The sequence below is a fragment of the Siphateles boraxobius genome, unplaced genomic scaffold, assembly GCF_051911475.1.
Source record: "Siphateles boraxobius isolate OS27281-9 unplaced genomic scaffold, OSU_SipBor_1 22, whole genome shotgun sequence".
NCBI lineage: Eukaryota > Metazoa > Chordata > Actinopteri > Cypriniformes > Leuciscidae > Siphateles > Siphateles boraxobius.
The window spans coordinates 4,913,678-4,927,359 of record NW_027508833.1 but is presented as its reverse complement, the minus strand read 5'-3'; the positions used below and the strand labels follow the sequence as shown (position 1 = coordinate 4,927,359).

Genomic DNA, 13,682 nt, shown 5'->3' with positions numbered 1-13,682 from the left:
CAGTTTGTGTGTAAATGTACACTTTTGATCAACATTTTAAACTTATGATGTCATTTTAGTGAGAAATTACTATTTTACTCACTAAATATTCACTCAGTTTTCACCAAAGCTCGATCTATTTTGGTGTAGATCATAAAACTGTTTTGCTGCCTCAGAAGTCTGTCCGAAATCAGTTTCAAGACGTACCTTCGTGCAAATTTGCAAACTCAGCCTGCAAAGTCATTGTCTGATAGGGCAGCGAGACAAGTCAGCTGGCGTTTTCGGGACGCAGTCTAACTTACATCTGAGTCGAGCTTGTGGTTATGAAGGGGTGTGACATTTCCAAAACACACGCTAAGCGCTGCCAGAGATTGGCGCTGCCAAACACAACACATTGGTCAGCTAACCAATCACAGCGCATTTCATATTTCGGAAGGAGGGGCTTCGTCGAAAATGATACGTTCAACCCATAGACAGTAGGCTTGTTCGACTTGAACCGGCGCTGCACAGACCGATCGGTTGATGACATCAAAGTACCGCGAGAGCGATTAGAGAGCAGACGGCTCCTTATGCTTTTGAATCGCTCTCGCGGTACTTTGATGTCATCAACCGATCGGTCTGTGCAGCGCCGGTTCAAGTCGAACAAGCCTAGTAAAAGAAATGGACACAGCAACCCCATTGATTTCTGATGGTTACGCGACTGCGCAGGCTCAAACTGAGCGTGTCGACAGTCTGACAGTTGTACATCTTCTAGTAGCTGTGGCAAAACAAATCTGAATCACCTAATTCCTCAAAAACGTTGTTGAAATATTTTGTCCCGTTGTTTTTATGGACTCTCTATGTATGGGCTTCTCCCTTGACTTTATGCCTCTATGTTCCCCCGATTGCCTCATAGACCGTAAATTGCCTGCGAGCTTCTCCTCCTGTCTGTACGGTAACGTCTCTATTGTGCGACATAAAGTCGCGTGGTTATGACGCAATCGTTAGCCTGTTTTTAACAAAAACGGCTTCTACGGAGCCATAACGTAAGATACAAAGTAATGGAGCCTTTTATACATTTCGTGTTTATTTAGAAATAAATAATGGACAAATGAAGTCTTTGGACGCCTCAGATGTAAAGTTATTCGCTGTCAAAGTGACACCAAAATGAATGGGAGTCAATGGAATGCTAACAGCATGTGAAGTTCTGCTACAATGGCGGCTCCCGCGATGCTTCATCTTCCGGCTGATGGATTACCCCCCTGGTTCAACCAGCCTGGGAGAGAGGAGCTGTAATAATGTAAAATATGTGAAAATGTGTTTTTTGAACAATCAAGTATGAAAACATATTCCAGTACACCCAAAAACAAAATCAAGACTTTGTAAAAGGTTATAATAAGACCACTTTAAAATGTAATAATTACAACAAGTACCTATAGGTCTACTTCATTTTAATTTGATTATGTACTCCAGATGACATGTTAGTAACTACCCAGCACAGTGTGTGTGTGTGTGTGTGTATATATATATATGCAATGTATATATATTTACTATTTTAAACTGTTTTAAACTAATAAACAATTTAATAGTTTCAGAGATCTTCAATCTTTAGCTTCTATCTTAAAACACATTACAACATGATTTAATGAAAAAATCATTGTTCAAATTTGAAATAACCAGAGCATAATTTGAAATGTATTTCAAATGCCTTTATTTTTTTAAGGCACATAAAAAGTCAAATGACACCTACAGAATACAAAACTGCACTTCAGCACAATACTAATGCTAAGACTATTGCATAGAATTCTACAGCAAAGAAAAAAAAAGTATTGTGTAGTATCGGGTTCTGATAAGTCAGAAACTTGTTTGTAAAGTACACTAGAATGTACATGTTATCACATAGCACATTCTACTACTACACCTGATCAAGTACTTACTGTAGTACCTGCTTTCCCGAACACAATAAACAATCTATATGCATGCAGTATAACAGATTGCTACAGGAAGAAAAAAAATAATCAACCTGTGCATTTGCCCATTCACACCCAAACCGAATGAAAACTTTTCGTTTTTTCACACTCGCTCTATGCAAACGTCCCACTTAAGAATTCATCACAATGCATTACAAATAAAAACCATTCAAATACACCCTGACTAGCACAAATGGTTATTAGTCCTCTTACTCTTTATTCCCATAGATAACAGTAACAAGAACATTTACTTGGAGATGAGAACACATTATACACATACAAATCATGTGTATTACAAAGACATTATTACAAATCCTCAAATACAAGGATGATTTTAACTGATTAAAAAAATATTATTAATAGTATTGTGCACTTAAGTATAATCTCTTAAAGATAAAAAAAAAATTATGTGTAATTTGTCAAAGGCATTTATTAGATACAGAGATTACAAAATAAATGTTTTTCCATTTTCGTCATTCGGAGCAGAAAATATTTTAACTTTCCAGTTCTGGTATTCCAAGCCCTCCTTTCCAAATAGTAACCAATAAGAGTAAAATACAGTTAATAGCATTCTTTTTAAATGGGAGTATACTGTTTTTAGCATTATTTCATTATCGAATTAATCACTTTATTTAAAAAAAAATGCAGTTGTTACCTAAACATTGTATTTATATACTTTTGACAAAACCACAGGTATAAGGATGACTGATATCGGATAGATAACATATGATGTGATAACTAGATCTCCAAAGTCTCAAATCTTTGACATTTCCAACTGAATCTATAAAAAGAAGCTGAAAATTTCCTAAGCTTCTGAGGTCTAAGCAAAGATGGTTATTCCATAAAACCGCAGCAGTTGAAATATTCATATCTAAACCTGCTACTACACCACACAACCCGCATCTGAGGTATCCTCCTCCGCATCCTTTAGAGAGTCCACCGGTGATTCCATTGGCGTCTCCTCACTGTTTCTAGAGTTCTGGAGGTTGAGCTGTAATCTGGTCCAGTCTTTGGGGTCTCCACTATATATGGCCTCCAAGAAGAGGTCAGTCTGAGCCTGCAGACTCTGAAGTTGGGCCTGGGAACGTTTGTTCTGCCGAATGAGTTCCTTTGTGCGCAGTGTGATGCCCAGCAGGCCTGACCGATTCAGAATATTATACGTGTTGCAGAAGCGTTTGCGTTTGCTGGAACTTGGAGAGAAGTCATCTGAGATATTCTCCCCATCACTGCTCTGGGCTACTGAAGAATTGGGACACTTCTGAGGGAATAAAGCGAGGAGGGAGTGAGCGCAAAGTGAGAACGGTGAAGTGGTGGTATGGGGCTCCTGAAGGTCAGAAAGCCTGGATGAGGGGTTTTCCACACCCATGTCTCCCAAAGAAGCAATGTTAGGGTCTACTCCATAACCCTTGAATGTGTCAGAATCATCCTGCTTCAAAGAGGAACTGTGGAAAGGTTTATCATCATAACAGCGTCGTTGATGTCTACCACTATGACTGTGGTTGTCCCTCTTATGGATGGCACTGGGACCCTGGTCGACTGTAGACCCTTGTGCAGGGTGTGGGGCAATTTTTGCGAAGGTGTTTTGCATGGGAACATGCTTTCTGGAAAGTTTCTGCTTGTCAGAGCTCTGGCTGCTACAGTCACTAGTGGGTATGACTGGCTGTAGGAAAAGCAGCTGGGACTGAGGAACCACATCCAATGAAGTGTTTAAGCTCCAAGGTTTTAACGCAGGGGCCACAGAGTTTGGCTGAAACAAGAATTATCAATGAACAATTTTGAAAAAAGGATACTCTTTAGTTCTCATCCACAATAACAGGTGGGTCAATGATGTGTCTTATTCATTTATTCAATGAAAAAACAGCTGTACAAGCAAGGAGCAAAGTGTGACCCTTATAACGTACAATGGAAAAATGCCCATAATATTTAATTAGCCACAACTGGCACCAGTAAAATAATTTGTTGTGAAATAATCTCACTTTATATCAATATGTCAGATTTAACTAAACAAATTTCAGAAAGGGTATGAAATTTATTTTTTTATATTATTAAATCATTGATTTTGAAACTGATTTAAATGTACAATATTAGAAGTTTCGAATTTTTCTTGCCTACTTCAGCTGGCCGCATTACTTTAAGTAATTTTAAGTACATAAAAACATGGCATTCATAGACTAGTTCCAATGATTTACAGACATCTCTCTTCATATTCAGCTTACAGACCTACTGAATTGTATGAGTGTGTAATACCTGCTTGAGGACAAGGTTGTTCATTACGATCATGCGAGAAGCGCCTGGATGTGAGGCAGGAATGAAAGGCACCCGAGGAGCTGTCGGCATGCTTTGAGCTGCAGTACTGGTTGGTCCCACGTCTTCAAAGTCTGTCTGGTCCAAAGCACTGTAATATCCTGAGCTGGCATCTATGGTGGGAAAATAGTGTTAAGAGTAAAACCTAGTGATTATTGTATGTGCAGTTATACACCATTAACAAGCTAATAACGGACACAATTGGGGACATTGCATATAATTACACCACTGCATTTGAGAAAGACAAGTAGAGCACTATATTTTGCTTAAAATTATAATACACAGAAAAACAAGGGCTGTGAAATCGACTTTCTCCTGAGATTGTGTTTGTTTGTTTGTTTTTAACACCATGAGCGATTTGAGCTATTTTCATGGCGCGACAAATTTATGGTAAACTATATTAGGTTTTTAAAATCTATTTTTGAATAAATAATTATAATTATTTTCTGGAGCCCCGCACATAACGTGGGAAAACAATATGTGTATAGTGGCTACAAATTTACAGTTTGTTCCCATGACTTAATACGTCAGCACGTTTTACTAATGCGTTCCCTCGCTTTAAGCAAATCATGCGCACAATATAATAGTTAAATTATTAGTTAAATCGAGAGAGCGAGTTAGTAAGTTGTGGGAATAAATTCTTAATTTAACTAAAATGAGTGAACGAATTCTTAATTCGTGGCCACGATATATACTGTATAGGCCTATATACCATATATATTTTCACACATGCCATGTGGGGGGCTCTGTATTATTTAACTTAAACTCTAAAATTATATTTGGTCAAACTTTGTTCAATATTTCTTCCAAAGTGTTAACTGAATAAAAAAGGTTTCTCACAGGGTTAAGCCCAGCACAATCTAATAAAACATGCTTCAGGGGTATAGGATTTGGATGAAGAGAACATGTTGGTGGATCTTCTCCTAATATTAAAAACTTGAATGTCATCCTGGAGTGGCCTATTTGGCAATGGGTATACACAATCTTGGGTTACACTTTATTTTAAGGTGTCCGTGTTACAGTTAACGCACGGAGTAATGATAACTAACTACATGTACTTACTATAGGGTTAGGATTATGTTTATATATATAAATGACAATATAGATATAAATGACAAACCTGAATCTTTGTCGATCTCATTGGAGGCTTTCCGTTTGTTGCCCATGTTGGATCTTCTCTGGTGGTCCAATTAGTTTGATTTCAGTCCATATGTACAGCCCTGATCCAGGCAGTGACTGAGAGAAGGACAGAGACATGGATTAAATAAAGGAAAGTCAAAACCCTGAAATATGATAGTCTAGTGTAACATGAGCACATTAATGACTCGAGTAAATGAAATGCACCTCCAAACTGACTTAAATACAACATATGGTTTATTCGTGCAAAATCCCTTTATCGTGAATAAAGAAACACTACTAAACACAGTTTCTGATAGTAAATTAAATAAACAGAGCAATGAATAACAAGAAGTTACTGAAAGAGAGACATAAAACAGCTCGTAAACACCACAGAAATAACACAATACATATCAACATTTTAAAATACAGCTTGAAAATAAATAACAGTAGCACCTTATTTTAGATCTAGAAGCGAATAGTTTATAAGTTACATACGAAAAGAGTCTGAATGTCGCGAATCAGCTAACTTACTGCAGCACTTGAAACACGATGCCAAACACGAGACTATACAATAAACACACGACAACAAAAATTCGCACGTTTTTCTATACTTACCAAGACAAATGATCTTCTCTTGTTATGGCTTATGTACGAAATGACGCTGTCTTGACGAGTTCAAACTAAGCTTATATTTCTGTTGTTGTGGGAACCAGACTGTCCAGAGTGCAACGTGAGTTTACAAACGTAGCTCCGCCTTCACAGCTGACTTAACTGGCTGTTACCAGGGGAACAGCCTAATCGTCACCTGCTTGACTTTGCAAGGCCCGCCCTTCATTTGCATATGGTCTTCTGATTGGTGCAGAGTTGAACCCTTGCGACTGTAAACGTGACTGTGAAATGTGGTGAGCATTTCTCACACGGTGAAATCTGCACTGCAGCGTCAAGAGTGAATCTAGCACGCGTTGCAGCGTCATCATCCTCTCCAGCCCATCATTTTTGATGAATAAAAATGTTGTGCAAATAATGGAAGCCACGCAATAAAAACATAGCTATTGTGATTTTTCACGCAGTTCAAACGTCAGTGACATCCAAATAAGTTTGAGTATCATAAAGTTAGTAAACAAATAAATATTGGGTGGATATGTTTTTATTATTGTTGTTATTATTTACCAAGGGTAAAACTGTAATTTATTTAGAATTATTAACTGGTCCTTCTTTTGGAATGGTAATACACTTGGCCCTCATCTCCACTAACGTTACAAATCTTATCCTGAAAACAGATCTTAAACACAAATGTAACTGCTCATTCCACATGATCATGATCATGTCCTCCAACTTCAGAAAGTCATAAACGTCAACAATTCTATAACTCATTGCCAAAATATGTAGCCTATTGCATTAAAGTGTAAACCATATGCATAAAATCAATCGAAATTTGGATACTGGATACATGAAAATAACCTAATAAACAGACCAGACATTCTAAAAATCTTTTTTTGGCTTTATTTGTGGTTTTATTGAATTGATTGACTATAATGCAGAATGTGGGACAAGAACAGACCCGTTTACCCTTTAAATTAACACTTGATATGCTTTACTGTAGGCCTAGGCTGACTGATATTTAATCATATGGAACATATATTATTGAACTGTGACTTTAAAAATCCTACATTTAAATAATGTTAAACTACATTTCCCACCCACAACTTCCATTCACAATCAGATAATCAGATAGAGTTAAGTAGTATGCTTGGTATTTTGGCCCAAACCCTGAGCACACACACACACACACCACACACACCACACACACCACACACACCACACACACACCACACACACACCACACACACACACACACACACACACACACACACACACACACACACACACACACACACACACACACACACACACACACACACACACACACACACACACACACACACACACACACCACACAAACACACACACACACGCACACACACACACACAAAATATATTTCACAATTTTTTTTTAATGATAATCAGAAATAAACAATAGTCACTTTATTCTGAAAGTTACTCTTAGATTTGTATAATATTAATACGTTAACAGTATATTATGAAAAACACACAATATTTTTATACACTGGGAATTAAATAGCCCTTATGGTAAAAAATATTGCATTTATATTTAGGGCCCTACACTCAGTCAGCAGCAAAGATAATAATGCTCCTTTGGATTAATTCCAGCACTTGACAGACCCGAGTCTAAAGTGTGGGAAATTCAGTCATTTTCACAATAATACAATACACCAACATTCATTCATATCGTGATGAACGTCTGTCTCGGTTCCTGTTGACTGGCCCTTTCAGAGCAAAGTCTTTGTCCTTATACAGTGCACACATCAAATCTTTTAGTATTACCATAGCTGGAAAACTATAATGATATTATTACGGGATGAATTTCAGATCAGTATTAATCTTTGTTGAACACTTTGTGAATGTACGTACTGTAATTATTTTATTATTACCACTAGAGGTCAGTATGTCAATCCACTTATTTGATGCTCAAGTCGAGGGCTAAACCCACAGAGAAGCTTTAAAAAGAAAACATCACCTAACAAGGTTTTCACCTAAGTAAAGTGTAATATAGTCTAGGCATAGTTGTGATAAGACAGATGAAAATAGAATATCTTTGGCATTGTTTGTTCTGTGGTTGCTACTGGATTCATTAACAAATACCAATGGCTTTTTTTAATATATTGATTAATGGAACACAAACTGTTGTACTTCAGTGGATTTCAATAAATAAGAGTTGGAAAAGCTGGCTGCTAAACCTGTTCCACTACTATTACTATACTACTTTTACTACTACTAATGTTATTAATATAACACAATAAAATAACAATCTTATTATATTATAATAATATAAGTCCTTAGGGTTTAAGTCAGTCTCAGATTTTAGGTTTGTTTTTCTTCTGTAGAGACTAGCACAACAGGAGTTTCCTGTATAGATCACTGCAGACAGAAGCCCCGTCACCATAACAACTGCGCATCTGGGATCGTGGGATGCGGAGCAGTGGCAGTATCCATGAGTGAATGATGATGATGGTGAGGGTCGCACAGAAGGGGGGGGGTGCGCGTGATTGGCTGGCATCTCTCCAAGACAGCATTTACCTACGGGGAGGCTGACACCTGTGAGAGAGAGAGAGAGAGAGAGAGAGAGAGAGAGAGCACATATCAGCATAAGTGGGCTGCTTACGCTCAGAAAAAATGCACTCTTTGTCCTTGTGACCTTTAAATACATAAAAAAACTGTCAAATAATCAAAATGTCAATTTCAGCTTTGTTTTAGAACCGAGTGAGATGATGCTCTTCTTCTGGTAATGTCTGAAATTACTGGCTTTAAAGTCACAATGAAATCAAAAACAACATTTTTTAATGGAATATTGCAGTATTATAAATGGATTATCCATGCACATCATTATTTTTTAAAGGGGACCCCAGAATGTATCTGTTAAGTTTCAGCTCAAAATACCACACAATCCTTTTTTATACCATGTTGTAAATGCCCATTTTTGAGTGGAAGGAAAAACATGCTGTTTTAGTGCATGTACTGTATCTTTAAATGCAAATGAGCTGCTGCTGCTGCTCCCCGCCCCACTATCTAGAAGAGGGCGGAGCCTTTACAGCTCGTGCCTGCGTCTGGACCAATCACACATACACAAATTATTCATTATATTTAATTAACAGTCTGGCGAACTCACTCTCCCAACAAAGGTCTATGTTTTCCCCGAAACTAACTTCACAATGAAGCTAACACCACTGGCAGAACTCAGTGTCCTGTTACACTGATAAGACTTTACAGGGTCTAAGGTGTTTTTGGGGTCCTTGAGATGTTTTGACATGCCCTGACATTTGTGCTTTTTTAGTAAAATAGTACATTAATCTGATGATTAAATTTGTTGTGTTATCGCGTTTATGAGGGGCGTTGACACGTTTGCATGTGTCGCTTCAGATCATTTGCGTTTGAATAGCGCGCGCCGTCCGTGGGCGTGTCACATTAGCAGAATAATGAGCTGAGAGAACGATAATGAGATCGGCTGCCACCTCTCTATTTTTTTATAGATTACATAAACAGAGAATATTTATTTTAGTTTTGAATTAGATATTTTAAAAGTACAAACTTAAATGATTATAAAGATATATTGCTCATGCCTGGGTGAATAGTATTCGCTGAGTTTTGTTTAAGTTTAGAGACGTGCTCCAGAAAAAAAGTTAACGGAGATGGAGAGACAGAAAGCACACCCTGTTGATTTTCTTTATTTTACAAAAGCACAATGTTCTATTTCGATTGTAAGTGGACACATAAACAAGTACACCTTCAACAGTTTATTTTTTTATATTTCTTAAGTCTGTATGACCAAAAATGACAGAGTATTTTAAGTCTATTTTCCTGCTATGTGAAAAAAATCGAGCAAAACGCGCCGGCGCATTTGTCGACCCCAGAGGGTTAAAGAAGGACGTGTTAGAACTAAACTGATGGTTTGCTCAAGGCTGGTGATCTGCTGGATTTCAAACAATGCCATAACTTCTTGCTTTCCTGTATTCTGCTTTAACTCTCTTTCCCTTGGTAAACTGTATGCATGTTTGTATGTGTATTTTAGAGTCGTTTAAATGTTTAGTCTAATTAGTAAAGTCTTTTTCATATCACATGTAAAGTTGTCTGTGTCTCAAGCTCATATCTGGATTCACTAATCATATAGATCTTAACTACTTGCTCTAAGTAGTACTGTAAAGTAAGAAAGACATTTCCCATGCCCCGGAAATGTACATTTCTATTAATTAATTAATAACCAATATTGAGGGTTCATGGGATGAACTGTGTAATTGGTTGTAATGTTAATGTAGCTACATCAAGTTAATCTGATTAACTGACCCGAATATTCATAATCAATTACAACAAGTTATGATTGGTTATTCATATTTCATAGAGCTAATTTGCTACACTCTGCCAAAAACTAAATCATCTGATCGGTTTTGATTATCATCTCTATCACGTCCACGGTCACGTGACATTGCAGTTCTTCCTCGTTATAAAAGTTTTTTATTTGCATGCTTTAAAGCCGTATCAGTAAAAACTTCTGATATATGGTTTTCTGAGCGCACCTGTACAGTTAAACTATACAAACTATATATTAAACTAATTTCTCTTTCGCATTTGTGCTTAAACTATCAAATACACACAAGGTTATTTTAAAGACGCAGTGAACAAAGGTCACACACAGTCGGTTACTGTATGTATGTGAGTTAAACAGCAGGGAAGAAATCGCATGTGTATATTTGATCTGTTTATTAAAGTGAAAGCAGCGTAATATACACTACTGATGGACAAGGTGGTGATGGCGCAATGGATAAGACACATGCCTTTAGTGTGAGAGACCCGGGTTCGAATCCACTGTGAGCAAGACACTTAACCCCTAGTTGCTCCAGAGGTGTGCGACCTCTGACATATATAGCAATTGTAAGTCGCTTTGGATAAAAGCGTCAGCTAAATGAATAAATGTAATGTACCTACTGCTATAGATGCTATTAATATGAACCAAACAACAAAAGGAAAACAGAAAATCACTCACTGCTCTTGACTGAATAACTTATATATATATATAATTATTATTTTTTTTTTTACTTAATCCTTATCAAGTAAATTACGAAGAACTGGAAAATACATGGGGTCTTTGAATATTATTGTGGACAATTGGGTTAGGGTAAAAGGGTAAGAAACACTGGTTTTCATCAATGAAATTAATTTTTAAGTGTCAAGTCAAGTAGAAATAGCGCATTTTCACTGGAAAAACATTAATCCAATGGCAGATCGTTGATGTTGATAAAAAATATATTGTGGCGAGCAGGACGAGGCAGAGGGCCGTGGGAGAATGGCACGAGGCCGGTGGCGATATTACTGATGAGCGACACCTGCGCGACGCACCGGTCTCATATCTCTCATGGAGGAGCGGAAGCATAAGAGGTGGAGCGACGACAAAGGAGATCGAGAGAGGAACAGGGATGAACCTGTGTTTTGTTTTGTTTGTGTTTTATAATGTGACAGCAGTCGTCCATGAGGGGCTGCTGTCTTTTACTTTAATTTTGTATTTGTTTATTTTATTATTAAAAACTTTAAATGTTTGCCGGTTTCCGCCTCCTTCTTCCCATAACATCTGAACCTCATTATATATATATATATATATATTATTTAGATAACATTAAATACAGGAAAGTATAGTTAAAATGTATGTTAAGAATTAATGCTTATCTATGCTTATTATAATATTGCATTGTTAGCTTGGTTACAAGCTAATGTAAAACTGTCAATATTTAACTTACCTGTCACAGTCTTTCACTCTCTGTTTCTCCTTCCTTTTTCTCCCTCTATTTCTGGGTTTCCATCTACAAAAACATGAATAATCACTGTAATCCAATGTGTCAGTATACCAAAGTGTAATTGCGTATAAGTGAAGTACCACTTGTTACCTGTCTTGTTTTGTTGTAGGTTTTCTTAGTCTTGATCACAATGTAAGAGAAATCATGCAGAGACAAAAAGAAAAGCAGAGGGACTATTACAAACACATATTTCGTACTTGATCAATTCAGTTCATCCAGAAAAACACATTCACAATTTCAACATTTATGTTCAATATTAAATTATGTTCAATAATCTATAATAACAATAAGCAGCTGTATAACAAAATAGCTGTATGCAAAACACGGTTACATAAACTGAATTGATCTTTTCCTTACCTACATTCACAGGCTTTGTGCTCCACAAAGGTCATCTCCACATATTCCTGGCCCTGCTCTGCTGGCTTAATCTTTAATAACTGAAAGAGTCAAAATATTAATATCCATCGCAACTGTGTGCCTGACACAGACAAAACAATGTTTCCTACAGATATAGATACAGATATTACTTTAGTGAAAAAGCAAACAATGCCAAGGTTACCTCCAACAATCAAGGCCATTTTTATATATTTAGGTCATAATATAATATAATATAATATAATATAATATAATATAATATAATATAATATAATATAATATAATATAATATAATATAATATAATATAATATAATACACTCACCGGCCACTTTATTAAGTCTACCTGTTCAACTGCTCGTTAACACAAATATCTAATCAGCCAATCACATGACAGCAACTACATTCTAAGGCATGTAGAAATGTTCAAGATGACCTGCTGAAGTTCAAACTGAGCATCAGAATGGGGAAGAAAGGGGATTTAAGTGAGTTTGAACATGGCATGGTTGTTGGTGCCGGACGGGCTGGTCTGAGTAGTTCAGAAACTGATGATCTACTGGGATTTTCACACGTAACCATCTCTAGGGTTTATAGAGAATGATCAGAAAAAGAGAAAATATCCAGTGAACGGCAGTTCTGTGGGTGAAAATGCCTTGTTGATGCCAGAGGTCAGAGGAGAATAATCAGACTGGTTCAGCTGATAGAAAGGCAACAGTAACTCAAATAAACCCTCGCTACAACCAAGGTCTGCAGAAGAGCATCTCTGAACACACAACACATCAAACCTTGAAGCAGAAGAGCTACAGCAGCAGAAGACACACCGGTGACACTCCTGTCAGATAAGAACAGGAAACTGAGGCTACAACTCACACGAGCTCACCAAAGATTGAACAATAGAAGATTGGAATAACATTGCCTGGTCTGATGAATCTCGATTTCTGCTGTAACATTCAGATGATAGGGTCAGAATTTGGCATGAATCCATCCTGCCTTCAACGGTTCAGGCTTCTGGTGCTGTAAAGGTGTAGGTGGTATTTACCTTTGTGCCCCTTAGTATCGATCGAGCATTGTTTAAACACCACAGCCTACCTGACTATTGTTGCTGACCTTGTCCATCACTTTATGACCACAGTGTATCATCTTCTGATGGATACTTCCAGCAGGAAAATGCACCATGTATAAAGCTCAAATCATCTCAAATTTGTTTCACGAGTTCACACTTACATCAATTAAACAGAGTAAAGATTATGTGTATTTGGCGTGCTGTCCGGGGAGAGGGATCCGAGCTCGGAATTTTTTCCCGAACCCAGAGTACTCCCCCCGTTGTAAGTATATTTAGGAATGGAAGTGAGGAGATGGGGTGGTGGAGGGATGCTGTTAAACTGTCAACGAACGGAGGTAAGTTTGCTGTATATATACACCTCTTGACTGTTGATTGAGTTGATAGGCAGAGTGTGCTCCACTCGTGTCTAATTAGGTTTGATTGTCTGCGTGTACTCCACGTATGTTTAATTAGGTTGAATTTCATGAACGTGC

At 37.3% G+C, this 13,682-nt stretch overlaps 2 protein-coding genes across 3 annotated transcripts in view; both read right to left on the bottom strand.

Moving 5' to 3' along the window:
• Nucleotides 1–1,645: 1,645 nt before the first annotated feature.
• Nucleotides 1,646–6,125, bottom strand: cipca (CLOCK-interacting pacemaker a). Its single transcript, XM_077238448.1, has 4 exons — nt 5,967–6,125; nt 5,353–5,468; nt 4,176–4,345; nt 1,646–3,675 (listed from the first exon to the last, which is right to left on the bottom strand). Exons 2-4 carry the CDS (start codon nt 5,396–5,398, stop codon nt 2,812–2,814), a joined length of 1,080 nt encoding a protein of 359 aa, XP_077094563.1. The 5' UTR covers nt 5,399–5,468; nt 5,967–6,125; the 3' UTR covers nt 1,646–2,811.
• Nucleotides 6,126–7,350: 1,225 nt separating this feature from the next.
• pgfb (placental growth factor b) overlaps nt 7,351–13,682 on the bottom strand; it is a 30,677-nt gene continuing 24,345 nt past the window's right edge. For both annotated transcript variants that reach the window (XM_077238446.1, XM_077238447.1), the window contains exons 4-7: nt 12,131–12,210; nt 11,864–11,893; nt 11,717–11,779; nt 7,351–8,528 (exon numbers count right to left, since the gene is read on the bottom strand). In XM_077238446.1, the coding sequence (XP_077094561.1) occupies nt 8,507–8,528; nt 11,717–11,779; nt 11,864–11,893; nt 12,131–12,210 (195 nt within the window). In that variant the 3' untranslated portion in view covers nt 7,351–8,506. The remainder of the gene's footprint in view (nt 8,529–11,716; nt 11,780–11,863; nt 11,894–12,130; nt 12,211–13,682) is intronic.